Below are 26,688 nucleotides of genomic sequence, written 5' to 3'. Positions count from 1 at the left end.
CTACAGCTGCCATTTTCTGACCAGTTGTCCCTCACTGGCTGCTGTCAAGTTAATCACCCCAGAGAGTGCTGTTAAGCAGGCGCGTGGAGACTCTGGACTGGGGCATTCTAACTAGGTCAGATCCAGGCCTCACAGAGCTTTCTTTGCTCTCAGGTTCTGGGTTCGGGTTGAGCACAAGAGAATCTGGAAGAGATGGAAAGGCAGAGGCAAGGCCACATTGAGGTGGTGGAGCCCTCACTTGCTGTCCGTGCAGCCCCTCGGGCTCCTGCCAGGCCACCTGCAGCTGCTCTGAGCCCTGGGCGAAGGGAGCTCCAATGCAGAGAGTGCCAGCTCCTCCCGCGGGTCACCAGTGTCACTGAGTCCAAGGCAGTGAGGGCCAGACACGGGTTCCAGTGTGTCCTCCTGGGTGCTGGTCTGTCCCCACCTGCCCCTTCACGCCACCCGAGAGCAGCTTCAGACGCGACACCAGTACAGAGGCCGAGCGTGGCACAGGCTTCTCCTGCAGCTCCCACAAATGACAGCTCTGTTCTCTACAACAAAGCCTTACATCACTCACACTGGTCCTGCTACTTTGGCCAAATTCTGGCTGATTCACCACCCAAGAACCTATGATGCCTCCCCCTTACCACAGAAGGAAGACCACATTCTTCAGCTGAGTCCTCAGAACTCGAAAACCAGGTTCTCCACCCTGTCAGCCCGATATTCCATTCACCTCTCACACAGTCGACCCCTCGTAGTGTCTGTACTGTGTCGCATCTTGGTTTGTTGCTCATGCTGTTCTCTGGGGAGACCTAGGACTTTTTTTTCAAGGCAGCTTAGACACCATCTCTCTGACATACCTTTCCTGGCCCTTTATAGGGGTTCTCTCCTTTGCGTCCCACAGCACTTTGTTGGAACCTTTCCCTTGGTATCTATTCCTGTCTCCTTTGCATCCATGATATTTCATAACATATCATGGGAGCCTCAAGGGCAGGACTCTGTGGGGACCTGTCTCCTCAGCTCACACAGAGCTTTCCCAACAGAGGGTTACTGAACTGAACTGTCACTCAGAAGCCGTCACTTGTCACACCTGGGGACTGGATCCTGTGCTGCTCCAGGCCATCAGGAGCTTAGTCTGAACATGTGGACGGACACGAATGGGGAGCAGCAGTATCTCGTGGCCATGGGCCTGCCTTCCAGGAAGTCACCAAAACAAGTCAGGATACAGCAAACAATCCCCATTTGTGGAGCCAGGAGACCAGGGTTTCAGACCTGGTTCAACCGCTCTGTCCAGCAAGGTCTTCCTGCTGGCCCTTCCCCTCCCCAAAGGCACCTCACACTTAAACTACCCACAGCTGAACTCATCCCTCTGCCCCCAAAGGTCTGTCACCCTCTCAGGGAACAGCACCAACACCCCAAGTCACCCAGCCAGACACCAGGCAGTCATCAGAGGTGTCCTCTCACCCTCACTGCCCCACACATCTGATCCATCACCACGGCCCAGAGCATCCACCTCACAGCTGCTCCCGGGTCAGTCCTCTCCTTCCTCTAACACCACCATCACCTTCTCTCTCTGAGTGTGCAACAGTTGTGCCAAACTCTCTAAAATCCATCCTCTGCACTACTTAAAAAAAAAAAAAAACCTGTCTGAAAAAAGAAAACAGAAAACCACACCAATCTGATTATGCTACTCATTGGCTTAAACCCCTCCAATGATACCATTACCCATCTCTCCTAGGATAAAAGCCAGATCCCATCTACCTGCCCAACCTCATCACTGGCTGCTTATCTCCACCCCACTCCACCCACAGATACCTTCCAGACACAGTTCCCCATTAATATCAGTCTTTCTGCCCCTCTGTCTCCCCCTTGCTGTTGCCTCTCATGTCCAAACACCTCTGGATCTTTAGCTAACATATATTGGACACTTATCACACACCAGGCTAGGCACTATACTAGTGTTCTGAAAACTTTACTGGCTGGGGATCAGATGGGGGATGAAATCTCAGGGGATGTATGGGATATGGACACTTCTGACCAGAGAGGACACCCTTTCCACGTCTCAGCATTATACAAAACCCTTGGGACTTGGCTGTGACCTTTGTGGAAAGAGAAGAATATCCAAAATGACAAAAGATTACGTTTCTGGCACAGGGGCAAAATGGGGGTTGAAAAAGGAGCTACAGTCTTGTGATATATCTTGCACATCTGAGATTCGTACCAGCTCATCCCATCTCCTGAGCCCTCAGCTTCCTTCCCTGTTGGGTGTGGGCACCACAAAGGAGGTCTGTTTCACTGATTTGCATCATCTCATCAAGTACACACACACACACTCACAACTCTGTACTCCAAGCTGCTGCAGCCTGACCCAATAGGGCAAAAGCCTCAGGAAGCTGCTCCAGCAGCTCATGCCAGCTGGGCTGCGTCACCCATGCCCCTCTCCTCAGGGTCCATCTCTCCCTCCTCTTCCCCAGACCCTTGCCCACAGGAAAAAGGGCAGCACAGAATCAGGAAATTCTTCATTGGAGACACACCAGACTCCACCTGTATCACGCCAGGGTACTAGCACCCCCAGCCCAGTCCCCGCCCTGTCTGTCCTGCACCCCCTCGCAGTGCAGCACGGCCCTGACACTGCCCCCGGGAAGGAAGCCAAGGCCAGAGAGGCTGAGCTGCTGGGAGACAGGGGACTCAGCTTCCCCAAGATGGACTCCATCTCCTTAGGGACAAAGCTGTGTCCTGTTAGGGCTCTGTCTCCACATCCTCAGCAGGTTCCACACCCTGGGCAGGACCCCTCAGTCCTGAGGGGGCTTGGTGGCCCTGCACAGGCTCCAGTCCTGAAGATGCTGGAGGTCTCCTGGCCCTCAGGAAGTTGCCAGGTCCCCAGAAGAGTTCCATGTCCTTAAGAAAGACTCCATGTCCTCAAGAAACACAACTTGTCTCTTAGCCCTGAGAGGGCTCCATGCTCCCAGGAGGAACCCCAGGAAGGGCTCTGTGCCCTGAGGAAGGGTTCCAGTTCTCCCAGGGCCGGCCCTAAGCCCCTCTCAGCTGGCACAGATGCTGCTGACAGTGGCCCCTCCCGGACCCACAAGGCCCAGCTCCTCCTGCTCATTGATGCACAGCTGGTACCCGCAGCCCCGAGCCCGGGCTCCAGAGGGGACCCGGCGGTCAGTCTTGGCACGAGGGGGCAGCAGGAAGCCCACACTGCCAGCGATGAGCATGTGCCAGATGCTGTGAATGTAGAAGTAGTTGTCTCGGGTCTCCACAAAAGCATACAGCAGGATGGCACTGCCTGCGATGAGGCTGCCCGGGCACAGGCAGAAGAGCCAGCGGCGCCACGTGGGCGGGTAGCAGTGCCGGCGGCGGACGCTGCGTACTGTCTGGGGGAGGCAGAGAAGTGGGGCTCAGGGACTACTCTGGAACCTAGGCCAGAGCCGGTCGCTCTCAGGTGTCCCCTGAGCCCTGGTGGTGACCCTCGGCGTCTGCCGAGACGAGTTCGGCTCTGTAAGCAGCAGAGTGATGACAACAAGGTCCGGGCCCACCTTAAACTGGAAAGTGGATACCCAAGTACCTGCACCCAAGTCCTGCTGGGACCTCCCCTCCCCCAGCCCTCCCAGCCTTACCCAGGCTGTGGCCAAGATCCCCAGAGCAAAGAGACTCGGTCCAAGCAGGTTCCAGAGTCCATGCCGGTCAAGCTGCAGAGCCATGGACAGCAGCATCGCCCCCAGCAAGTATAGCACCTAGAGAAAGAGGTCTCCAGGGGCTGGGCCAGGGTGGTGAGGGTGCTTGGCCATGCCCCCGGGAGAGGTCGGGAAGTGAATTTCAAATAGATTTGGGCAATGGTTGTCCCCCAGGGCCCTCTCCAGACTGACCTGCTTGACCACAGGCTGTAAGCGAGCCATGGCAATGACAGTGACCCACACGGACATTAAGGAGCCCAGGAAGTCACAGAACTGCAGCACATCATAGTCCATGATGCAGAAAACCACAATGCCAGGCTGGTCACAGGCATGGTAGAACTGGAGGAAGAAAGGACAAGCATTGAGAGAACTCAGGGCAGAGAGCCAGTCTACAAAGCTGGAGAAACAGGCCACGGGGTGGAATGCTGTTGTCAGAAAAGCAGAGGGCAGAGGGAACCAACTGAGCAGAACTGGGGAATGCCTGACTCCCCACCCCTGAGAGTATGGTAGAGGCCAGTCTGTGTCCTATTGCATGTACCCGACAGCCCTGAACCTCGGCCTCACCTTCCTAATCCTCCTGCTTCCGGAATGTCCTGTCAGAGCACCAGGCCTGGGGGAGGCCAGGACTCTCAAGCTCAGGCCAATCCTTGCCTATAGCTCCCTGTACTCACACAGGGTCCCACATGTAATCCTCAGCCTGACCCAAGCTCTGGGGCTGGACTCTGACCTCCTGGTCAATCCAAACCCCAAGCCTCATTTGATAGTTCAGACTCTTGAGTTATGTTTCACCTTCAGATCTTGGACTAACTGGTCCTCTGCATCCCTTCCCACCCAATAACATGGAGGCAGGAGGCAGTAATTAAAAAGGCAGTCTCTAAAGCCATGGAGAAGAGCATGGCACCTTGGGGAAGGGACAGTGTTCACCTACCCTACACTGTGGAAACACAGCAAAGAATAGAGTACTAAGGAGTTTAAGAAGGGAACGTGCTGGGGACACAAGTAGAACTGGAATAAGCTCTCTAATATTCTATGACTGATCTACAACTGATCCAAGTATACTAAAAGGTCAAAGAGATTGTTTAAGTTGCAGATAACCCATAGGGGTAGAGTTAATTAAAGCTTCAGGGTGAGGTGAACAACATGATCTACATTTCACCAGTCCTGACCAGGCCACTGTCACCTCTCAATGTCCAAAATGCCATCAGTAAAGTCCATCACTGACTCCATCATGCAGCACAATTTGTTAGAGGAACCAGCCAATAACTTGTGGCAGCTCACTTCATTAAAACTCCTCAACCTGGAGGAGACAGCATCTTGTCATCATATATTCTACGCATATGTCTGTCTCTTCTACCTGCAGTGCTTCAGCCTGCTTTGTTATTCATGGAGCAGAATTCATTATCGATTGCCATGGCACCCATTCATTGCCATCTCTAACCAGAAGACACAATTTATAGTAAATACGGTTAAGCAAACTTCACTGGTGTAACCATTTACCCATAACCTAGAAGCAACTGGCTGTATCAAATACTGGAATGAGCTTCAACATTCCAAAAACTAAGATCATAGCATTGGTCCCATCGCTTCATGGCAAACATTGACAGACTTTATTGTCTTGGGCTCCAAAATCGCTGCAGCCATGAAATTAAAAGATGTTTGCTCCTTGGAAGAAAAGCTGTGACCAATTTAGACAGCATATTAAAAAGCAGAGACATTACTTTGCCAACAAAGTTCCATCTAGTCAAAGCTATGGTTTTCCAGTAGTCATGTATGGATGTGAGAGTTGAACCATAAAGATAGCTGAGTCCCGAAGAATTGATGCTTTTGAACTGTGGTGTTGGAGAAGACTCTTGAGAGTCCCTTGGACGGCAGGAGATCAAACCAGTCAATCCTAAAAATCAGTCCTGAATATTCGTGGGAAGAACTGATGCTGAAGCTGAAATGCCAATACTCTGGCCACCTGATGCGAAGAACTGATTCATTGGAAAAGACCCTGATGCTGGGAAAGACTGAAGGCAGGAGGAGAAAGGGATGACAGAGGATGAGGTGGTTTGATGGCATCACCGACTCGATGGACATGAGTTTGAGCAAGCTCCGGGAGTTGGTGATGGACAGGGAAGCCTGGCATGCTGCAGTCCATGGGATCACAAAGAGTTGGACATGACTGAGCGACTGAACTGAACTGAAGGCTGGGTTATATATGGTGGCACCTGGGAGAGACTACCCTGAAAGTCTGGAATACTCTCCTATATGTTTGGCACACAGTATGTGCTCAATAAATGTTAGTCATCTTATACTTTATATCATGTATATTCATGGGATAATATCCCCACACTAACAGACTTTCCCCTATACAAAAAAATATCTATGTTTATATAGCACTACTGTTGTCTCACAGAAAATTGTGGACTAAATTTTAGGTTAATATTCCTTTTGCATTACCAATAAAAAGTGGTAGAAATAACACAGAAAGACTGGGAGGTTTAAGAAAACAAATTCAGACTACAAACTGGCTTCCATTAGTATAATCTGACATCTTCCTCAATTTTGGCCATCTCTTTACTTATAAGGTAATTTTGGAAAATTATCCTAAATTGTTCTTCTCTGTGGATTTTTATATTTTTATAACATAACTATATAGCTCATCTAATGCTCCAAATAGAGTATCCTGGCACTACAGAATTTTAAATTGGAGATGCAAATATATTCATTCTGTACGAAGATGGGAATATTTATACTCAGGATAGACTGAAACTTACTGCTGTTCTCTTATTTTCTGCTTCTGTTTCCTCTTGGAAACATCATGGCATTTTGCCAAGGGCCACTGAGAATGACTGTGCTGATGTGAGGAATAGAAGAGGAGGTGGAATAATGAGTAGGTGGGCTTGCAGCCAGGATCTCAGTAATCAGCAAGGAAGGCTGCCGGGGCCCCAGAATGCCAGCTCTGTCTGGGTCTTATGGGATCCAATTATGAGGTCTCTAGCACTGGGAAGGACATGTGGCTTGAGCTGTATGAGCAAGAGATGTACAACCTCCATGTCTGATACATTTTCCCTGTTCTTTCTAATATATGGCTTGGTTATAATTTCTGACCAAATTATAAGCCAAATTATTTTTGGCTGGCTCTCCTTTAAGAGTTTAAGAACTACTAACCTGAGGTCATTAGTATCCCCACATACTCCTGGGCTTCTGAGAAGCTAGATTCAGGTTGGGAATGTATGTACGCATGCTCATTGCCTGGGGCAAGGACAGCCCTACAGCTCAGTGGTGACATGAGAGGGACCAAGAGGCAGGCTGAGTGATAAGTCCAGTTTCTCCACTCACCTCAGGCCTTAACCAGAGTATTTAAACTTTCCTCATCTGCAAAAAAGGGATGATAATAATAATAGCAGTACTTCTCCATTGTTACAGTGCTATGGGAAGGATTCAATGAGCAGTGTCTGACACACAGCGTGTATCAGCAGATGTGTTTTTTCTGTTATCATTATCTGAACTATCAGTTCAGTTCAGTCACTCAGTCATGTCCTACTCTTTGCGACCCCATGAACTGCAGCATGCCAGGCCTCCCTGTCCATCACCAACTCCCAGAGTCCACCCAAATCTATGTCCCTCGAGTCAATGATGCCATCCAACCATCTCATCCTCTGTCGTCCCCTTCTCCTCCTGCCCTCAATCTTTCCCAGCATCAGGACTATCAGCTACATACAAAATCAAGTGCTGGGTTTGTAGCCTGTTTTGTCTTTTTTTAAAATACATTTACATTTTGCACTTTAAACTCCTGGATAACAAAGCTACTGTCTGCTCCCAGGCCCTGGACAGGAATCAACACACTACTCCCAGATGTAGACTGTCCTGGATTTAAGACAGGAGAAGACTGCCGCCTCCGGTGCTGGTGCTGACACCTGCAGTAGGACCGATGGGTCCTTACACGGAGACTGCTGAGGAATGAATGAAGTCTACGCTAAATAAAGAACAAGAAAGAGGGACTAGAGGGATCCTGCCTGGGAAAACGGAATCACAAGTAGCTCTACACTTTGGCACACATGGGAAAAGAGCAGGAGTTAGAGCAGGACTTTAGGCAACCCCTCAGAGCCAGTATCTTCTCCGTGATCATTTGCTTACTGCCTTATTTACAAAAGTGGAGGCATTGTTCGTGGGACCAGGCACTTTTGGCCCCCACAGTGTTCCTACGAGGGGAAGGTCTTTTCTTTTCAGGATGATATGCCATCAAACCCAGATGATGAGGAGTCATCTGGTACTAAACACCCTGGGGCCAATTTTCAGGATGCCTTGTGAAGTGCAGGAGACTGGATAAACTCTCCTCACATGCTCTAGGCTCCTAACTCACTTAGATGTTCTTACTAATTGTGAACCACATTATATCTGCACACAACTAAGAATATACTGGTGAAACTGCTGTTGCTGGAAGATTTGGTGAGCAACAGTATAAAGGGCATCTGGCAATAAAGAAGAGAGAGGAGAATATTGAAAATAAAAGTATAATGGAGCATTGTCAGAACAGGTCTAAAAGGGGGGGCATTCAGACAAAACTGGGGTGTGCCATTCTCATGCAGCTTAAGAGGCCAAGGTCTCACTGCATGGCACAGTTACAACCACTGTTCCTCACCTATGGAGAAGTATCCAGGACCTTAGAACATGACCCCTCAGTCCCCACTTCCTCCTAAGATGACAGGTAGAATTTTTGTGATTTGGACAGAGGTCTGATCTATTAATACTGGACAACAGGGAGGCATGTACTGGTTTCTGTGATATCCTTGTTCCTAAGAAACATGGAAGCCTGAATCCATCTAAGACGTTTGCAGTGCTCATAGGTAGGCACTGTACATCACAAGATGCCAAGAGCCCACGGATGAGATGAACAGATCCCTAGATATAAGCATCTCAGGGGAATTGTGTAGACACAATTCCGTATTGTAGGTCTGAGCTTCTTGGCTAGCGTGTTGAGGTAAAGGTCCCCTCACCCCTTAGAGTGGACAGGTAGGGTGCGGGATGCTGAAGACCCCATGCTGCCTGTAGTGGCGTTATCTTAAGTCGCAAACAGCCTTGTTCATTTATTCCCATGTGTCTTATAAAAATTATCGTGTTCTATGATAGGAAGATATGATATCTATTATCGCATGCCATGATAGGAAGCGGTAGGGAAGCCCTGCTGTAGAGGACAGTGAAGAGAGACAGCTCCAAACCCCGGGAGGCCCATGGTGGAAATGTAGACCCTCATCCACCACCACCGCTAAGGACTCGGTGCAGACACTGATGGCACCGCATACCGTGGAGAAGAACATGGTGAAGGTATAGACAGCCGCTTCCAGCACATATCGGCTCCGAATGGCCAGGACCACGGGTGGCAAAAACATGAGGTTGCTCAGGCAGAGCAGTAGTGTGGACAGCAGCTGGAACCCGTAGGTGAGCGCGTCCGCACTGTCCGTGCAGCCCCAGCCCCGCCATCCTGCAACGGGACAGGCACAGGGTGGAAGAGGTCAGAAGGCAGCCCAGGGTTCAGCAGACACTCCTGCTGGCCCTTCTGGTCAGGCCCTATGTTACTGCCAGGGAAGGGTACCCTGACCCCGCACCACCCTCTCCAAACCCTGCTACATAGGTTACCATCTCCCTCCCTCCCGCCCCAGGCGGGCTCCCTCACCAGCCCAGCCTGCTCACCGGCCTTGCACTCGCAGGCCGCGTACAGGTAGTTGTGCGTGCGCAGCAGCTTGCACTGGCCATAGGGCCCGCAGTCATCTACACACGGGGACAGGAAAGTTCGCAGCCGCACCTCCGCGGTCGCGTTTCGGCATCGCACGAACCTGCGCACAAACTCGCCGTCACCTGGCGCTCAGGCGCATCCTTCCGGGCCCCACCACCGAGGCCCCGCCCTGCTCACCGAGGCCCCACCCCACACAGGGAGCGCAAGGTAAGGAACCAGGTCCCCGTCTGCGGAAACGGGATTCTCAGCCTGGCCACTCTGGAGGCGGCACTGACCGTGAGCAGGAAGCCGGCCAGGGACTCTGAGGGGAGAAGGGAGAAGCCAGTGTGGGGTCAGGACCTAAAGAACCCTCACCCGCCTGCCCTCAGTTCCCAGACGCCCTAGCCCATCTTTCCTCCATACCCTACCCCTGCCCTGGTCTTCCAGCCCCTCTTCTTCCCCAGTTCCTCACCCTACCTTTGGAACAGGTCACTGCGGCATCCCCCAGGCTCAAGGGCACCTCATGAGTCAGGCATCCAAACACTGTCACATTTTCTTGGCGCAGGGAGCTCTGGGCAGGCAGATACAAACATGAGGCTGCCACATCCTCCAGGTCTTCCCACCACCACCCCCAGATTCCTCCACCTCTTAACCCTTCCCTAGAAACTCCTCCAGGCCCTCACCTAACACCCCTGGTCCTGTAGGTGCTCCCACAGGAAGCACACCCACCCCCTTCACTCTAACAACCAAAAAATGGGGAAACACCATCACCAGATCTTCCATAGCAGAGATCTTTCAAAGACTGATGAGAAGCCAAGGCCACTTCTTAACCCTTTCTTTGGGCAGAATTGTTTAAATTCTGCCTAGGCAAGAGACAGCACCCACTTTTTCAGTCCTACCTAGCTTTTTTGGGGGGGTGGGGGGAGAAGAAGAGCACTGTTGCTGGATGTAGAAACTAGCTGTAAAAAAGCTCTGCAATTGTGCAGCTCATAAATCATCATCACATCTTCACATAAACCTGAAAGCAGGAAGTGTGTAAAGATACACACGATTCCTCAGGTGAAATGATTCTAGGTACTAGTGGTAAGAGAACACCTGTAGGACTAAATGTAGCAACCTGGCTGGGACTGAAAGAAACTGGATATCCACAGGACTAAATGAAAAGGGTTGTCTACAAGAATAAAGGTAACAGGATCTCATAAGCTCACCTCATTCAAGAAGGATTTGGGGCAGCTTATTAAATACAAATAACAGGCCAGAATAAATGCATGAGGGAAATTTATACATCAGGATAAGAAAAGGAAGTCTGTACCTAGATGTGAGCCATATATTTGATGCTGACTTTTAAGCAACCAAAGCAAGGAAATGTGAGTTCATCACTGCTCTCAGCCCAGTCTTGTTCAGTGCTGAAAATAATGACTAAGAGGTTTAGAAGTGTGTGAATTATACAAAGTAGTAAAGGCCCACAGTTCAAACCAATGTTAGGCAATGCCTCAAAGATGAACATTTGATTATGAAAATAAGGAATGTCTTGGGGTTGAAGAATCAGCTCTGTCCTAATCAGCAGGATCACTAGAAATGTGAGTCCACGCGATAAGTTAATCAGGGTCTTGGGAGAAGCACTGCACCCAGAGGGATGGTTCTTAGTTAAATTCATATCAAAGAAGCACTGTGTGCTGCCCCGTCTCCAATGCTTAGCTGCAAGAGTGAACTTCATGCAACTTGCTCCTAACTTCCCTCAACGCAAGCCCAGAAGACACCAAAGTTTTATTCAGCAAAAGCCATTCTGGTGGGAACCAGAAAATGTCCTCTAGGTATGCAGTTCTCTGTTCCAAATGTCCAGTTCTTGATGCAAGGGAAAACATCAAAATGCTTGGAGGGAAAGATCAGAGTAGGTGTACCAATATACCTCTCAGAATAAATAGAACAGGTGCTCTGAGGTATGTAGCTGTGTCATGGCATGCAGATGATAGAATGTAAGCAGATGCCCTTTAGAGAAAATAAACAAGAATGCAGACAGTGACAGGGCAAGACAGTAGGGGAGGCAGGCCTCTCCTTTCCAGAAACAGAGGAAGAGAATGCGTGAGGCTGGGCTCTGACACAGGTTCTACAGTTTCAAGGTCAAATCGAGGCTTCACTGTCATTGCCTAAAGGCATGGCAATAAGCAAACACAAAATATGTACAGTCTTAGCCAGAACACGGTCAGAGAAAATTTGAGTATGAAAATAAGGAATGTCTTGGGGTTGAAGAATCAGCTCTGTCCTAACCAGCAGGATCACTAGAAAGTTCTGAGCCATGTCCCACAAAATACCACCTCAAGTCACAAACCAGGTATCAGATGGACTGATAGGAAAATGGTCCCTGCCCCAGAGCTGAGGAATAGTAAAGTTAAAATGATTAATGATTCTTGGCTCAGGGAACAGTAGATAAATAATTAGATCAATGCCAACCCAAGACAGTTGCCAAAGGCCTGAAAGGGCTCTGCTCTCAGCCCAGTCTTGTTCAGTGCTGAAAATAATGACTAAGAGGTTTAGAAGTGTGTGAATTACACAAAGTAGTAAAGACCCACAGTTCAAACCAATGTTAGGCAATGCCTCAAAGATGAACATAAATTCTTCCATTCAGGTTAAAAAGTGCACTGCAAAAATACAAGATAGGAATTGGCAGCTGTTCACATGAACCATGCTCAGAGCATGAAGATGTGTGTGGTCCTTGGTTACAACTTGATAAACACATCAGTTACTGTGGATAAGGACTAGGACATATAACCAAAAAGCTAAGCAGTTGTGTTACGGGGGATATCTTCCTCTATTTTCCAAAGTTTTTATATGTGATCCTATCATTTTTATAATAAAAAAGCAAATGTATCTAATTGTTTTGAAGCAAAAACAGGAAGTAAAGAAAAACGATCCAGAGGTCTTAGTCTACCACAAGCCTCAGGTGAGGCAGCAGCTGAAAGAGGTACCTTGATCTCAGGCTGTACAAACACTGCCTGCCACCCAGGTCAGACCACCTGGGATCACTTGTTTCAGAGGCATGATGACCAGAAGTATGACCAGAGGAGACAGCAGAGGAAAAGAAGTCTCAGATGTGGAGGTTGTTCAGCTTTGGCAAGGCTGAGAGGCATCTGAAAGACTGGACAGGGATGCAGCAAATGTACCACACTAACATAAAATGTAAGTAATAGGGGAAACTGCGTGGGGAAAGAGGAGGACTCAATTTACTTTCCTCAATTTTCCTGTAAGCCTACAACTACTCTGAAAAATAAAGTCTATTAATTTTTTTTTATAAAAGGACAGGAGTAGACTACTGGATATAACTTCTAGGACAAAACAAAGATCAGTGGGCAAAAATCCATGGAGACAAATTTTGATGGAATGCCAAGAATGCCTCTAGCAATCAGAGCTGTCTAAACATGGACTGCATGGCCTCAATAGGCGGTAAGCTCCCCATCACAAGAGATACGTAAGGAACAATGAACACCTGCCACAGAGAGAGGCCTTTAGTGAGTGGCAGGTAAGCCTACAAAACGGGAAATCTGGATCCCTCTGAGCTGCCCTGGCTGACCCAGCCCATTTGCAGTAAATGCTCAGAGCACATTTGTTGACCAGAAGTGGGCTGAGGCATAGTCTCTAACCATAAACTGGAAGCAACCTGGACGGGCTTCCTGGAGGAGGTAAGGGCCCCTTCACCCCTGACATCTTCTCCTTCAGATTCCCCCACAGGGCCACCTCCCTGCCCTCCACAAAGAGTACCACGTTGAGCTGGAGCTCCAGGCTGAGCACACCTCCGCTGTCCAGCACTGGCAGCAGCCTCAGGGCAAACACGGCCGGGCGCTCAGGAGGGAGGGCCACGCTGGGGCCAAAGAAGATGTAGAAGTGGACGGAGAAGGTGTCCAGTTCATTGCGCAGCGTCGGGCGTACCGGCCAGCAGTGCTCAGGTGGGGATGTGGCCCCAGGCCCCTCGGCAGGGGTCCTGAGGGATGGTGGCTCTGGGGGCAGCGGCTGGTTGCCCAGTGACTGGGGCATGTTCATAGCAGCTCCAGGGACCAGGGCACGGGACAGGCTGGGCTGTGGGCACTCTGTGGGGCAGAGGAAATCTGAGCCGTGGCCTGCCGCCCTCCCAGTCCTGCAGCCCTACCACACACTGGATCTGAGCCACACAGGGTTTAAGAGAGGGTGGGGAGGGAGAGAACTCGAAGCAAATATCCCTGTGGCGTTTGGCATCTAAAGTCACAGGACTGGGTCCAGGCACTTTCTAGTGGTCACAGCTAGTGGCATGTCATGTTGGAGGGACTGAAGGTCATCTCTCCCTCCCCAGTGGCAGTGAGGGCAGTGCTGAAACGGATGATGGACCCTCTCACTGGCCTGCAAGGGCTCTGGCAAGAACCATGTCCCAAAGGTCCTAGCTGTCCCTGCCTGCCCCATTACACTGGGAGGTTAGATCAAGGAGAGTAAGTCCCTTAGTAAGCCTAAGTCAGGTACCAAAAGTGACCTGAAGGCCTTCTCATGACTTGAAGCTCCAAGTGGGAGGGCTTTGGGGAATAAGGAAGCCGGATGGTGCTGGGGAGGTCACAGGGACATGGCCGAGGACCAACGAGCACAGCCATCACGCCTGCCTCTTCCCAGCCACAATGTCAGCACAGGCCAGGTGGCTGGGGCAGGTGCAGGGCTTCTGACCTTGCAGCCACATGCACAGCTGGAAGCGGACGGTCCTGCCAGGGCCCCGGGATGGTGTCTCCACACGCACGTAGACCCAGTGCCCCCAAGGGGGCAGTGCCAGCTCCAGCTGGCATACCGAGGCTCCTCCACAGGCCACAGAGCTTGAGTTGTGCAGGGGTGGGGCCTTGGGACGTAGGCGCAGTGTCAGGGGGCAGGCGGATGCCCCACGGCCCCCCACACACACCAGCTGTGCTGAAACTCTGTAAGTGAAGCTGGGCACGAAGACCCTGGGCAGAAGGGAGGGTGGAGATGAGAAAAGACAGGGTACAGAGAGGTGAGAGGGACACAGGATGAGGGGAACACTGGGAAGAATGGAGAGGTGGAGGACAGAGGAGAACAGGAGGCCTTTTCTGGTCTTCCCCTCCATGCTAGGGGAGAGGGAGGGGTCAGACCCACCCTGGGGTTCTGGGTGGCCCAGCAGTCCAGGCTAGCCAGGGGGAGTGCAGGATCAGCAGGCAGACTGAGGCCAGGGAAGGAAGATGGGAAGGGCCCGGGTTGGGGGAGCACTCGACTTACTTGTACAGGGCTGAGCGATTGTGGGCGGAGAGGGTCTGCTCGGAGGGTCTCCCAGGCACCAGCACGGCCACGTCCAGCAGACGCCGGACAATCAGCTGTGGCTGGAGGAGGTACTGACACTCATCCTGGAGACCCTGAGGCACAAGCAGGGGTGGCAGGAGGGGAGAGACCGCAATGCACTACTAAAGCGAGGCCAAAGCCTGCGGAGGTGGGACAGACCTCTGGCCCTCCTGCTTCTGGGGCTGTGACTACGGTCTCTCTAGGCTCTGGGTCCTTCCTTGGTCTGCAGGGTCTGCTATGATCCTCAGGATTGGGGTTTTGAGGGCCTCAAACCCCACTGAGGTTTAGGGGCTCAAATCCAAGCCCCTCCTGACAGGCCCTGCCTGCCCTTCCTCTAGTAACCCCTCCTGCACACCCCCAGACAGCCCATCAAGGTCATTTCAAACCAGCCCATTCACCTACCAAGCCCACAGGAATCAGCACTCTTTGGGTACTAGCATGCCCCCCAAATAAAGTTCCTTAAAGGCCTCCAGTCCAAACCTCCCCCCTTGCCCCATTTGAATCTCTCATTTCCTTTTCTACCTGCCCTCCCCAAGTGTTAATACCTGTCCAGCCTCTGCTTTAACACCCCCAGGGAAGAGTCACCCTACCTCCGCAGGCAAATTCCCAGACTACAGGTAACTTGAAAACAGAAACCTGGTCTTATTTTTGCTCCTCCAGACACAAAACCTAATGTAAAGTGCACACCTCACAAATGAACGTTTGCCGGATAAATGAATAAGTGAATCAACCCAGCTTGGGGAGCTGTGACCTTTCTGAAGCCAAAGCCTATCTTCTGTCTCCCCATATCGTTCTGCCTCAGGGGCCCCAGATACATCCGCTCCTTCTGTCTAAGCCTGGGTTCCTTCTGTCACTGGAGGAGAACCACCACGTCTCCCCGAGCTGCTCTTCTGGATAAAATCACTAACACTTCTCTACTCAGGGGACACCACCCGGGCCCAGGCAGCTGCAGCATCTCCAGTGAGGACGGGCTCGTTAGTTCCAGCATTTGCACTTCTCTGGGCCCTCAGTCCTAGCAGTTCAGGGGAGCAGGGTGGCGGGGTGGGGGGGCCTTATTAGGTTTCTCTCATCTTCTGGACAAACTGCCTTACACTAGCCCAATAAACTAGAGGCCACTGTTCACTTTTTTAGTTCTTCTGACCAAGACACACCATTAGCCTTGATCTGGGACAAGAATTCCAGGCTCTGACATCCTACTGAGTTCCCTGTCATGGAACAAGCCAGCCAAGGCTTGTTTGTTGACTTGTAGCAAAGATCCACAAGGCTGGAAAGGGGCCTTGATGGGTGCCAGTCCGGAACACCTTATTACCCTCTGCCTGGAATTTTCCTGTGTCTTTTTTATCACTGCATTCCCAACACCTATCACACCACCTGGCACATACTAGGTGCTAGAAAATACCTGCTGAGTTAAAGAACAAGCGTCAAAAGAGGTCCCTTCAGAAAGCTCCTGAACCCACCTTGTTGCTCAGAAACCTCCATCTCTGCTATACAAAGCAGATGTCCCTCATCTTTGGTGAGGACCAGAAATACTCTCATGAGTTATTTCACTGAGCCCACTTCCTAAGGTAGGAATCACCACCATAATATCTTGCGGTTAATGACCCTGAGGGTGGGGACTCACACTTCAGGAGATAGCCCCCATCCTTACTAGACGGTCCAGAAGGAGGAAACACCTTGTTCCATGTCTTGCTTGCTGTTGGCCTAACAAAGGATCAGTGGACATGACCTCTCTGGTTAAGATGTGCTTCTTCCTGAAACTATATTGTGTGCATGTCTAACACCTCCCTTATTGTGGACGCGAGTGTTCAATCAGTGGAGACCAGGGAAGGTGCACGAACCTTCACCCTGACACAGAACCACAGAGAGGGCACCAGAAGTCAGGTCTCAAGAGCTGCCAAGACAAAAGTCAAGCGAGAGCATCCAAACTCAGTCAACAGCAGCAGTCATGGAGGGAGTAGGGCCAAAGTGAGGCAGGTTGAGAAACCAGGAGGGCCCAAAATGAGAAGTGGAGTGAGAAGTGATCTGAACGAAGCTAGCGTGGAAGACCCTCAGCTGATTCCTAGATTGTACTAGTACAGGTGGGCTAAGTTTCTACAGAAGCACCTGAGCTTCTGGGTGAGGCTTGCAGGCTGAAGATGCCCAAAGATCTTGGTCTCTGTGGCCATCTCTGTGGGAATACTCCAGCATTCAAGACAGCTCCAGCCCACAGTTAGCTGGCACCAATCAACATGGAAGCAAATGAGCGCTGGACAGATGGCAGGGGGCAGGAGTGGAAGCAAAGAGGCCACTTCGGAGGTTACTGTGACGGCCCAGCAGATGGCTGAGGGAAGGTGCTAAGAGTGAACAGAGAAGTAGATGTATCCAGGGCATGCTTTAGGAAGAGAGTCTCAAGACTTTTTCTTTATGGATTAGTTGTGTGGAAATAAGGGAAAAAGAAGAATCAAGTATGACCCCTAAATGTGGGGCTTTGAGCAACTGGTGACTAGCTGTGCCACTTACTGAGAAGATTAGAGAATGAAGAGGCTTAGACTTGGGAGAAGTGAATTAGGAATTAAAGAGATTCCTGACTTCAGGCTTTGTTTGGATATGTACTTGATAAGTTTGAGATAGGTCTTAGACATCGGAGATGTCAAGTAAGCCGCTGAGTATAAAATCTGAGATACAAATAAATTAGGGCTCACTTAAAACTCTTGGAAGACATGAACTTATAGGTGGTATTTAAAACTACTGTGCTGGAGACACTTAGTAAGAGAATGGAGAAATAAAAAGGAGTTATCCCAGGACCAAGCTTTGGGTACCACAACACAAACAGATCAAGCAGAGGAGAAGCCAGGAAAGGAGACAGAGGAGGGGGTGGTGGGCAGGAAGAAAACCAGGATGGTTCTATAAAGTCACAAAGGACAAGAGAAGAAAATATTTCAAGAGGAAAGAGGTACTAGGTAATAGCTAGTTACTAGTTAACTCTGGAGAGGGAACGTGGAGACCGAAAGGGGATGAAGGGAAGAGGAAGACTTACTTTTCACTGTATGCCTTTTGTACCTTTTGAATGTTGTACCAGGTGCATATATTACCTATTTGAAATACAAATAAAATAATTTAGGAGGAGGAGGAAGAACAGAAGGAAGATGGTTAGCAGATCTGAACCCCTTCGGTTGAGATGCTGAGTGAGCCACACTTAAGTTCGAGCTGGTGGAGTCAACTGAATTTGCTCCTTTTCTTTCCTTATGGTTGTTTTCATTATTTTATCTGCTTTCATTTGCTTTCAAATCTTGGAGCTGGGAAGAGGAAGCATTCAAGGAGAACCGTGCCCCAGGCATTTGGAGAACCTCTCCTAATAAGGCATTTGGGTGCCAGATGTTACCCAAAACCCAAAGGCCAGCCTTTCAGGACAGACTGGCTGGACACCAGAGGATGAACACATGCTCCAACACAAGACAGGCAAGGAGATGGAAGGCAGAGGTTAAGACAAAAGAGGTTGACGGAAAGAAGGAGAAATGATACTGGTTTCGGAAACACGAGTTTGAGATGGCAGAAGGGCAACAAAAATTTGCCAAGCCCCTACTATGTGCCAGGCTCTGTGTTGGGTGCTAGGAACACAGTAACAAAGTAAAAATAACACACACAAAGGCCCGCAGAAGTGTGGGACCAGAGTCCAGGAGAGTAGCCTGGACCAGGTAAGTCACCTTCCTTTTACAACATGTTAAGGCTCCCTATTGCTCTCAGGATAAAGCTCTAGCTTCTAGACCCTTCCTGATCTGACCCCTGTTCACCACTCCAGCCCCCTCACTCACCCTCACACTGAACCACTTCAGCCCTCCCTTCTCACCTTCAGCCCATGCTACTCCCAGCACCTGGAATGACCCCTTCCCTGCTTTCTCAAAATCAGATCTCACTTCCTAACAGTTTCTTAAAACCTAAAACCACCTCTCCACCACACCACCCAGCTGAGTTATAAACCTCTCCTTTGTCCTCTTAAAATGACTTCCATATCTCACTAATATACATCTTATTTATCTGTATCTCTAGCACCCAACCCAAGGCCAGTGATAAAGCTGGTGTGCAAAGACTAAGGTCTAAAGGGAGCTCATCCCCAAAGCTGAGGAACACTGCTGCCTTCTTACTGCCGGCACCCTTCAGTCCCCACCCAGGGATATTCCTGAACCCACATAATTTCCTGGGGTTACTAAGCCTCATGGGAAGTCAGGACCATGGGACAAAGAGGAGGCAAGGCAAGAAGTTGGAGCTCTGCAGGAATGCCCTGGACAACCCTCCAATAGGCTTGCTTCTAGAGAATTAACCAGAGAACTTAAGAACCCTTACAGGCCCAGGACTTCCCTGGTGGTTCAATGGATAAGAATCCACCTGCCAATGCAGAGGACATGGGTTCAATCTGGTCCCAGAAGATTCCACATGCCTCAGAGCAACTAATCCTGTGTACAACTACTGAACCCAAAAGCCACAACTACTGAAGCCTGTGCTCTGCAACAAGATAAGCCACCACAATAAGAGAGGCCCATGCACAGCAAAAAAGTGTAGCCTCCACTCATCGCAACTAGAGAAAGCCCGTGTGCAGCAGTGAAGACCCAGCACAAGCAAAATAAATAAAAATTTTTAATACACTTTTAAAGAAAGAATCCTACAGGCCCATATGAGATTCCAAAAGATAATCAAATTTTTAGAGGAAACATAAAGAAGATCCTTGGCCCCCCTTCCCCCAGCCTCTAAAACAGGGCTGACTGGAGAGCTCCAGCTGTCATGGGGTCCACTCGCAGCTGCCACTCCCGGGTAAGGCGTAACTGTGCCCGTTCTCTCTCTCACCACACCCAGAGATCTGTCCTGGCTAGGACTCCGGCTTGCAGTACCAAGTTCCTCAGGCCCCACTAGCTGTCTCTAGATGCACGTGGGCACATCAGGCCTGGTTCTGATCTCGCCTAACCAGGCTTCAGCTCCCACAATTGCAGCCCAGGCCTAGGCGCCAGGTTCCTCTGGTTTAATCAGAAAGGTTGTTGGGTAACTATAGCATGGCTCCCAAAAGATTTTCTCATCTCACAGACAGAGTCAAGGATCACAGCTGGGATCACAAACAAGCTCTCTGGGATTTGGCCAAAGACCTAAGAAGATATTCCTCCTAATATAAGAGACCTTGGATCTGACGGGAATCAAGAACCTAGAGCCCAGAGCCACTTCTGGGCAAGTTCCCAGCATGTTCTCACCCAGAGGGCTTCCAGGCCTGGAAAGGAAGTTCTCCCATCCTTCACTCACAGGAAAACCTATCACTGAGGGCTCAGCCTGAGTTCCCATCAGCCTGCATTCCCATCTCTGGCAACAGTAGGGCCAGCACACTTGTCCCTGTGTAATTCTCAGCTCATTCAAAAGCACTGTAACACCTCTGAACGCTGGGCCTCAGAAGGAGGGGAAGGGGAGTCTGACAGTCCAGAGCGCCTGTCCTCAAGGAACTCACCCTGGAGAGAGACAGCTGGTCGAATCCTCACCTGACTGGGGATTTCTGCTCCTCCCAGTTCTCAGAGGCCAAACCCCACTCACTTTCTTGTTCTCTGTGTCCTGTTCTTTAAATCCTGCTCAGCTCACGCTTGTGCTTCTGCCGTTACCGCTGGCACCACACACCTGGCCATCCCACTCTGACATGGCCACCGTGTCCCAATCTCCCTTCCTGCTAACAGACAGGAATAAGAAATCCTCTCCCTGTGATGAAGAGGGCCAGCCTGCCCAGTATCTGAGAGTGGCAGGAAAACTCAGCAGCATTTCCTTCCCTTCAAACCACAACAGAGAAGCGACCTGACCTTGACCCCACAATACTGGAGACTTTAAGAAGCTCTGATCTATGCAATCACTGATATTTGGGAGAAAGGAGGGCAACAGTCAGGTTGGACACCAGTTGCCCAAAGCCTCCTCTTAACAGGAAAAGGGCTTGCCTATCACTGAGTGTTCTCTTACCCTCTTCATAAGGTTGTAGGGGCTGAAATTATGATAGAAAAGGAACACGTACTCCCAGAGGGACTAATGACTGGGCTGCAGCCTACAAGACTCTGCAGGGCTATCACCAACCAAGACGTAGAACAAGACTAGCCTTGGGTTTGTGCCGCAGCATCTGACCAGTCCCTGGCTGGCTTCTGACCACCGTGATTAACCCTGCATCTTCCAATAGGAAGGGACACCACTCCCCAGTACCAGGCTTCTGATGGCAGGCTCTGGACTTTCCCTCTAGCTTACCTGGACCCACGGTGTCTCCTAAGGCTCCCAAAGTGCCTCCTGCAGATCATGGCCTCTGGCCCACCAGGTGACCTGCTGACCTCTAGCTGTGCCCCACCCCAGCCACCCTTAGGCTGTTTTCCACACTGGCACAAGGCTGGAATGCCAAGTAGCCCAGAGATGGAGAAGCAGCTCTGGCCCCTCCTGCCCTGGACAGCATCAACTCACCTTGACAGAGATGTGGCCATGGGCCTGGGGAAGGTGGGCAGCCAAGAACCAGTCCCCAGGTAAGGGGCTGCTGACGTTAAAGATGCCAGAGGTGCGGTTGGGCAGTGTCCAGCTGAGAGTCAGTGAGAAAACCCCAGGCACAGCTGTGTCCCCTGGGAAGTGTGTGTGTAGGGGATTGATGACAGGGGGTGCCCCAGACCGGAAATACCTGGGGGACCAGAATGAAGAGAAAGGGAAAGCAGGCAATGGGGTAAGAGATGGGAAATGGGGAAAAGAAAGAAATGTCACTCACCACCAGTAAAACAAATGGATTCCCTCTACTGACCCACACAATAAAATGGTTCCAGGTCAGGGGTCAGACATAAGGGGAAAAAGATCAGCTTGGGCATTCATGTAGTCATACAGAACTCAGGACACTTCAATCTGGACGAAGGCCAGGGGTCGGGAGGGCAGCTTAGATACTCATAAGGTCTCATTTTAGGGTGGAGAGTGGCCTGGGGTTGGCACGGGATGGAGTCAGGCGGTTAACTCAGACACTCACACGGTCACACTTTGGTCTGGGCAGTGGTCCCCAAAGGTCCCTCCCTGCTCTTTGAAGATGATGAGATTCCACACAGCCAGGAACGTGTCTTCAGGCACATGGAAATGGAAGAGCTCGGTGCTGGCAAAGGAGCGGAAGGGACTCAGCTTGCGGGGTGAGCAGGTGGAGTAGTCAGTCAGGAAGAGGCCTCCTGGGGAGCAGACGGTAGAGAAAGGAGCAAAGTAGGACAGGCCATTCCCAGCCAACCCCAGGCCCAACAGGTTGCACCCCCCAAACACCCACTCAACAAACTGGGTCTCCTGCTGCCCTTGCCATCACCTGCTTTAACCCTTACACTGACCTTGGGGGAAATGACCTCTCTTTACAGGTAAGGAAATAGGCTCAAACCTAGACCAAACGGAGGACTCAAACCTTGATCTGTCTCAATCCAAAACCAGAACGCTTTTTATAATCCCCACAGTTGCCCCTCACTTAGAAGCCATTGTTCTCCTCTCACCAAGCCTAACAAAACAGGTGTGGATGGTGGGCATGAGTGCGTGCGTTATGCATGTGCGTGTGCCTGCACACAGTGGCACGGGTTCCCAGGCTACTGAGCAGCCTGGAACTCCACCTGTGGGCTTGGGAGTCAGCATGGGACTGTGAAACTTCCTTGTTATTTTCTTCCCCTTTCTGTTCCCCTGTGGTCAGGAGCAATAAAAACTCTCAGAAGCTTCACAAGAGCTGTCTGTACACTGGCTCAGGGCAGCAGTGGGGAGGGGAAAGTGTGGTGAGGCTGCAAGGGGCCTGCTTGGGTGGCAGAGGCAAGGACAGGAGCTGGCAGGCCACACAAGAGCCCCAGCAGAGGAGTAAAGGAGAGGACAGCAGGGCCTCCGGGATTCAGAAGGGAGGGCTGGGGACACTTCCTGGAGGTTGGCCCAGGGAAGCAGTCAAGTGGTGAGACAGTAGAATCTCAAACTGCTTGGGAACATTCATATCCAGCGAAGCCAGGGGTGGGAGGTGGGGAGGATGTGGTCCTCATAGCTGAAATGCCTAGATACCTGATCATGGCCATTAGGAGCAGAGTGCAACAGGTGAGCAGGACAGTCTGGTGTAAGCAACTGCCAGGCAAACACACAGGCACCAGGGCTGCTATCACAGTGAAAAGAACCCAGTGGCTCAGCTGGATAGAAAAGGGTCCAAATCAAAAAGGGCTCCAAAGGACAAAAAGTTCTGGGGAACCTGACTGCTCTGCAGACTGAACACCAGCCCCAGCGAAGCCCAGAAGGATGCCCTCAGGACAGATGAGAAGGTCAGGGACTTTAGCAACTTTAGAACAAAAGTAAGGGCAGTGGGTAAGGGAGACCCTGAGTGGATTTTTCAGCCACGGAGGAAATACCCATGGGTCTTGCCTATGCTGACAGTCTCTCCCTCTGGAGAAGGGAGATATAACTCCAAAATGAGGCATGTGAAGTATCAGAGAAAGAAGCATCTGGAAAGGGAGGCTGCTGATGGAGGGAGCGAGCACAGGTCAAGGTTGGCCCTACTGAATTTCAACAACCTCAAGTCACCCTGCAGAGAGCCATCCTCTGTAGGTGGAGGTCACTGGCCCTAGATGGGCCTGTGCTCTTCAAAAGTCGCAGTCACACCCAAGGCTAGTCTGTGCAGTTCAGATCACATAATTGCTCTCAACTGTCAGCAAGAAAGACCTGCCACCTTGCAAGCTGAGCACTGCCCAGGAACTGAAGAGGCTCACAGAGCAGCAGTGATGTATTCAAAAGGGATGAAGGGAAATGAAACAAGTGATGGGAAAGAAAGGTTTCCTAGGAGCCCTGGCAGTGACAACGGTGAGGCAGAAAGTCAAGAGCTGAATAGCCTGGATACTATTATTACAGGAAAGCAGAGTACTGAGCACCCCCTGCTGGAATTAGGAAAGGGCTCCTCCTTCTCCTTCTCAAGGCTGGTACTAGGGATGGGTCATTGGATGGGCCATTGCCAATGTTAGAAAAAATGGTGGCCAGGCCCCCCAGTGCAGGTTCTCAGAGAGCTGATGGTGAAAGTAGCTAGTGACCTTTAGGAAATAATGGACAGATATGCACAAAGAGCCCTGTGATTAAAGGAACAATGGCATGGCCTGCAAAACTGAGGAACTAATTAAGCCACCCGCAAGTGGCTAGGGCCTACAGAGGTCACAGAATAGGCTGGTGGGAAAGGGGAGTAAAAGCAGCTGGGGATGCCAGGAGGAAACGAGAAGTTCTGAGGGCAGATGTTTGAGAAAGCACCTGGAGCCCTGTTCACTGCAGGCTTTGGTTTGGGGTGTCACTAGGCCTACAGCTCTGTGTCCCAGAGGAAGCAGGCGGAAGGCCCTCACCAAGCTCAGATGAACCTGTCCTGGATGCACCAGCGCTTCCAAATGAGGCTAGGGTGATTTTCCATCACCACCTGAAACACACAGACACACACCCGTGGGCTCAGGCTGGCCCTGCTAGTGACACAAAAAGGTCTTTTCCTGTAATGGCAAGGCGTGCCTGGGTTATGCAACTGCAGTCAGACAAGTCCAAGGTAAAGATCCAAGGGTGTGCTGAGACTGACAGTGCCGTCGCAGTCCCGTGACACTGCCGGTCCCTGCTCAGGGAAACCTCTCCCCATCACCAGGTCACAGAGCACCCCTGCAGGCCAGTGACCATTAACTGTACTCAGGGCGGCCCTGCCTGCTGTGCGGCCTAGTCAGTGCTCTTTTTCAGCCTCATTACAATCCTCCCGAAGCACTGGAACCTGCTTCTGGGCAATCATGTTTTAACCCACATCTTTCAACTTTCTATAGCTCTGTGACTGATAATCACCTTCCTCTCCTAATGGGCTCATGAACAAAGAACCTGGGGTGGCAGGGATAGAAACTATGAACTGGGCTCAACAGAGTGGACTTCCCCTCACCCAAACTGAAAAACTGACCTGGCTTTTGTCTCGGCTGAGTGCCCACTCTGCCAGCAGCAGTAATCAACACTGAGCAGTTACCAGCACTGAGCCCTTCAAGGAATCTGACTGGGGGCAGATGGGTTACTTATATATATTGTGGGAGGCACCCAACACTGCCTCCAACCAAGGAGCTATCCACTTGGAGGTGACACTTCAGTCATCTGTCTGCAGGAGGAGCAAGAAGAGCTGAAGAGGAACGTGCATGGGCCACAACACATACCTTTCCCTCCCACAATAACACAGACACTAAGGACACACAGGCTCACACCACACAACAAACGTATGCCTATGCTTACCAACACACAAGCGTGTACACACTACATATGCCCAGCATTCCCACAGATCCCACAGGTACACACACAGACACATAAGCACCCAGATACCTGTGAGAATCCACACAGAGCTCGCACCTCTGCAGGAGCAGTGACCTTTGGCATGCATTGGTCTCCTCGAGATTATACTCTGAATGCAGCCCGCTACCTCCAGCTGCTCTGCTAGCTGTTATTGCCAAAGACTTCCTCAGGCACCTCCTCATCCCCTCTAGAGTGCTACCCACCAGAGATGGCTGGGGGCTGGGGCCATGAAGACTCTTTATTACAGAGCCATCCTTATGGCACATGTCCTACAGCCGGGACCCCCTCCTCTACCCACCTTCCACCCATTAGGAAGCTGGTTATCTCCTTCTGTCCCAGTCACTTCCCCTGGGCTGACAACTGGCAGATGAGGAAAGTTTGTGGATGAAGCCCCCTTGTGGGCAGACAGGGGAGAAGACAGGTTGTGCTTACAGCCTTTCTGCACTTGGATCTGTTTTCCTATTGGGCATATATTACAGTAAAAAACAACAACACTAGGACAGGGTAGGAATCAGGAAGCCGTTTTCTAGCCCCACACTGTCACTGTCAACACATATGACCTCAGGTCAATTGATCCCTTGCTGTGCCTCAGTTTCCCTATCTGTAAAACAGTCTCCAAATTTCAACCCTGCTCTGAAAGTGTCAGAAATAATTCCTAAGCAAATCAAACTTATTTGGAACGAGTTTCACTACAAGAAGAAAACTCATTATAATGGCAACTAACCCGTGGCCATCTGTTTGCTACACATTATTTTCAAAACTGCTTTCTTAACCCTGCTTCAATGTATGCCCAGTACGTCAAAGGTTTAGGCCAGATCTTCCCACACTTGACTAGAAGTTCTCTGTTGGGGGACACTCACCCCCATCAAACTTCACGAGCCGGTACAAAGCACTCAAGACTTCCTTGGAAGAGTCAAAGTGGAGTCCAGATAGACCCCCAGAAAGAAAACCATGCAGTCTCTGTCAGCCACCTGCTGAGCTCAAGCCCACAGCTGCCACTATTCTGACCCTGCCAATTCCTCTCAGTTATGTAAGACTTCTCTCCTCCTCCCTATTTCTCTCTGCTTCTTCCCCAGCCATCTGGTTGCCAACGTCCCACCTCTCCTGAATCCCTCCAGTCCACCCCTCCCTGCCAGAACCCCATCCCTGCCTCGTTCTTTCCTGCTCTGCACTCACCAGCCCCTGGGCCAAGGACAGACAACAGCAACAGCAGCAGTAAGGCTGACGGCAGCTGGAGCCCAGACCTGAGTCGAGGCTGGTAGAGGGGCGGGGTATGAGAGTGAGAGGTGGGCAGTGGGAGAGACTTGGGTAAACACAGAGATGAGGGCACAGACGGGGATAAAGAGTTGGGCTGGGCTGGACACAGGGACTTATGCAAGGGTAGGGGGTGTGATGGAAGGAGGGGCTGTGATGGGGGCTCGAACAAGGGCAGGCGTTGGGACCCGGGCTTAAGCAAATTTTGAGAATGGGGTTGGCACAGGGGCCGGGCTGGGATATGGGGAAAGAGGTGCAACAGGGCCAGGGACTGGGATGGGGCCCAGGTCAGGGACTGGAGGGGGCGCCTGAGCTGGAACCTGGATCTGGGCATTCGCTGGGACCCAGGCGGGAACTGGAACCGATTTGGGAAGCGGGGCGAGGGCGGGGTCGGGGGCCAAGGCCCAGAACGGGATAGGACAAGGGGCCGGGACAAGGGCTGAGCCATGGCCCGGGGCGGGGGCGGGGCCGGACAGGCCAGCGCGGGCGCTCGCTGAG

At 51.1% G+C, this 26,688-nt stretch overlaps 1 protein-coding gene across 5 annotated transcripts; it reads right to left on the bottom strand.

The window, feature by feature from the left end:
• Positions 1 to 1,935: 1,935 nt before the first annotated feature.
• Positions 1,936 to 26,644, bottom strand: TMEM8B (transmembrane protein 8B). 5 transcript variants are annotated; one of them, XM_019966189.2, is made up of 13 exons: positions 26,113 to 26,644; positions 21,632 to 21,821; positions 21,091 to 21,298; positions 14,593 to 14,726; positions 14,035 to 14,303; positions 13,111 to 13,436; positions 9,832 to 9,925; positions 9,553 to 9,676; positions 9,333 to 9,475; positions 8,945 to 9,123; positions 3,849 to 3,995; positions 3,600 to 3,716; positions 1,936 to 3,356 (listed from the first exon to the last, which is right to left on the bottom strand). In XM_019966189.2, exons 1-13 carry the CDS (start codon positions 26,636 to 26,638, stop codon positions 3,021 to 3,023), a joined length of 2,793 nt encoding a protein of 930 aa, XP_019821748.2. In that variant the 5' UTR covers positions 26,639 to 26,644; the 3' UTR covers positions 1,936 to 3,020. The 5 variants fall into 5 exon arrangements, with proteins under 5 accessions (XP_019821748.2, XP_019821747.2, XP_070650841.1 ...); XM_019966188.2 differs by having other exon boundaries at positions 1,936 to 3,352; XM_070794740.1 differs by lacking the exon at positions 26,113 to 26,644 and adding an exon at positions 24,967 to 26,040 and having other exon boundaries at positions 1,936 to 3,352.
• Between the last annotated feature and the right edge of the window lie 44 nt (positions 26,645 to 26,688).

The sequence above is a fragment of the Bos indicus genome, chromosome 8 (assembly GCF_029378745.1).
Source record: "Bos indicus isolate NIAB-ARS_2022 breed Sahiwal x Tharparkar chromosome 8, NIAB-ARS_B.indTharparkar_mat_pri_1.0, whole genome shotgun sequence".
In the NCBI taxonomy this organism is placed as follows: Eukaryota; Metazoa; Chordata; class Mammalia; order Artiodactyla; family Bovidae; genus Bos; species Bos indicus.
Note: the sequence above shows the minus strand (reverse complement) of the source record. Positions and strands in the feature narration are given on the sequence as shown.

Excerpts from the sequence above, each read along its gene's own strand:
- TMEM8B (XM_019966188.2), bottom strand. The coding sequence starts at position 26,638 with ATGGCTCAGCCCTTGTCCCGGCCCCTTGTCCTATCCCGTTCTGGGCCT. Across the intron at positions 14,727-21,090 it reads ATGGCCACATCTCTGTCAAG|GGTCTCCAGGATGAGTGTCA; the intron begins GTGAGTTGATGC and ends CTTGTGCCTCAG. Across the intron at positions 3,353-3,599 it reads GGATCTTGGCCACAGCCTGG|TACGCAGCGTCCGCCGCCGG; the intron begins GTAAGGCTGGGA and ends TCCCCCAGACAG.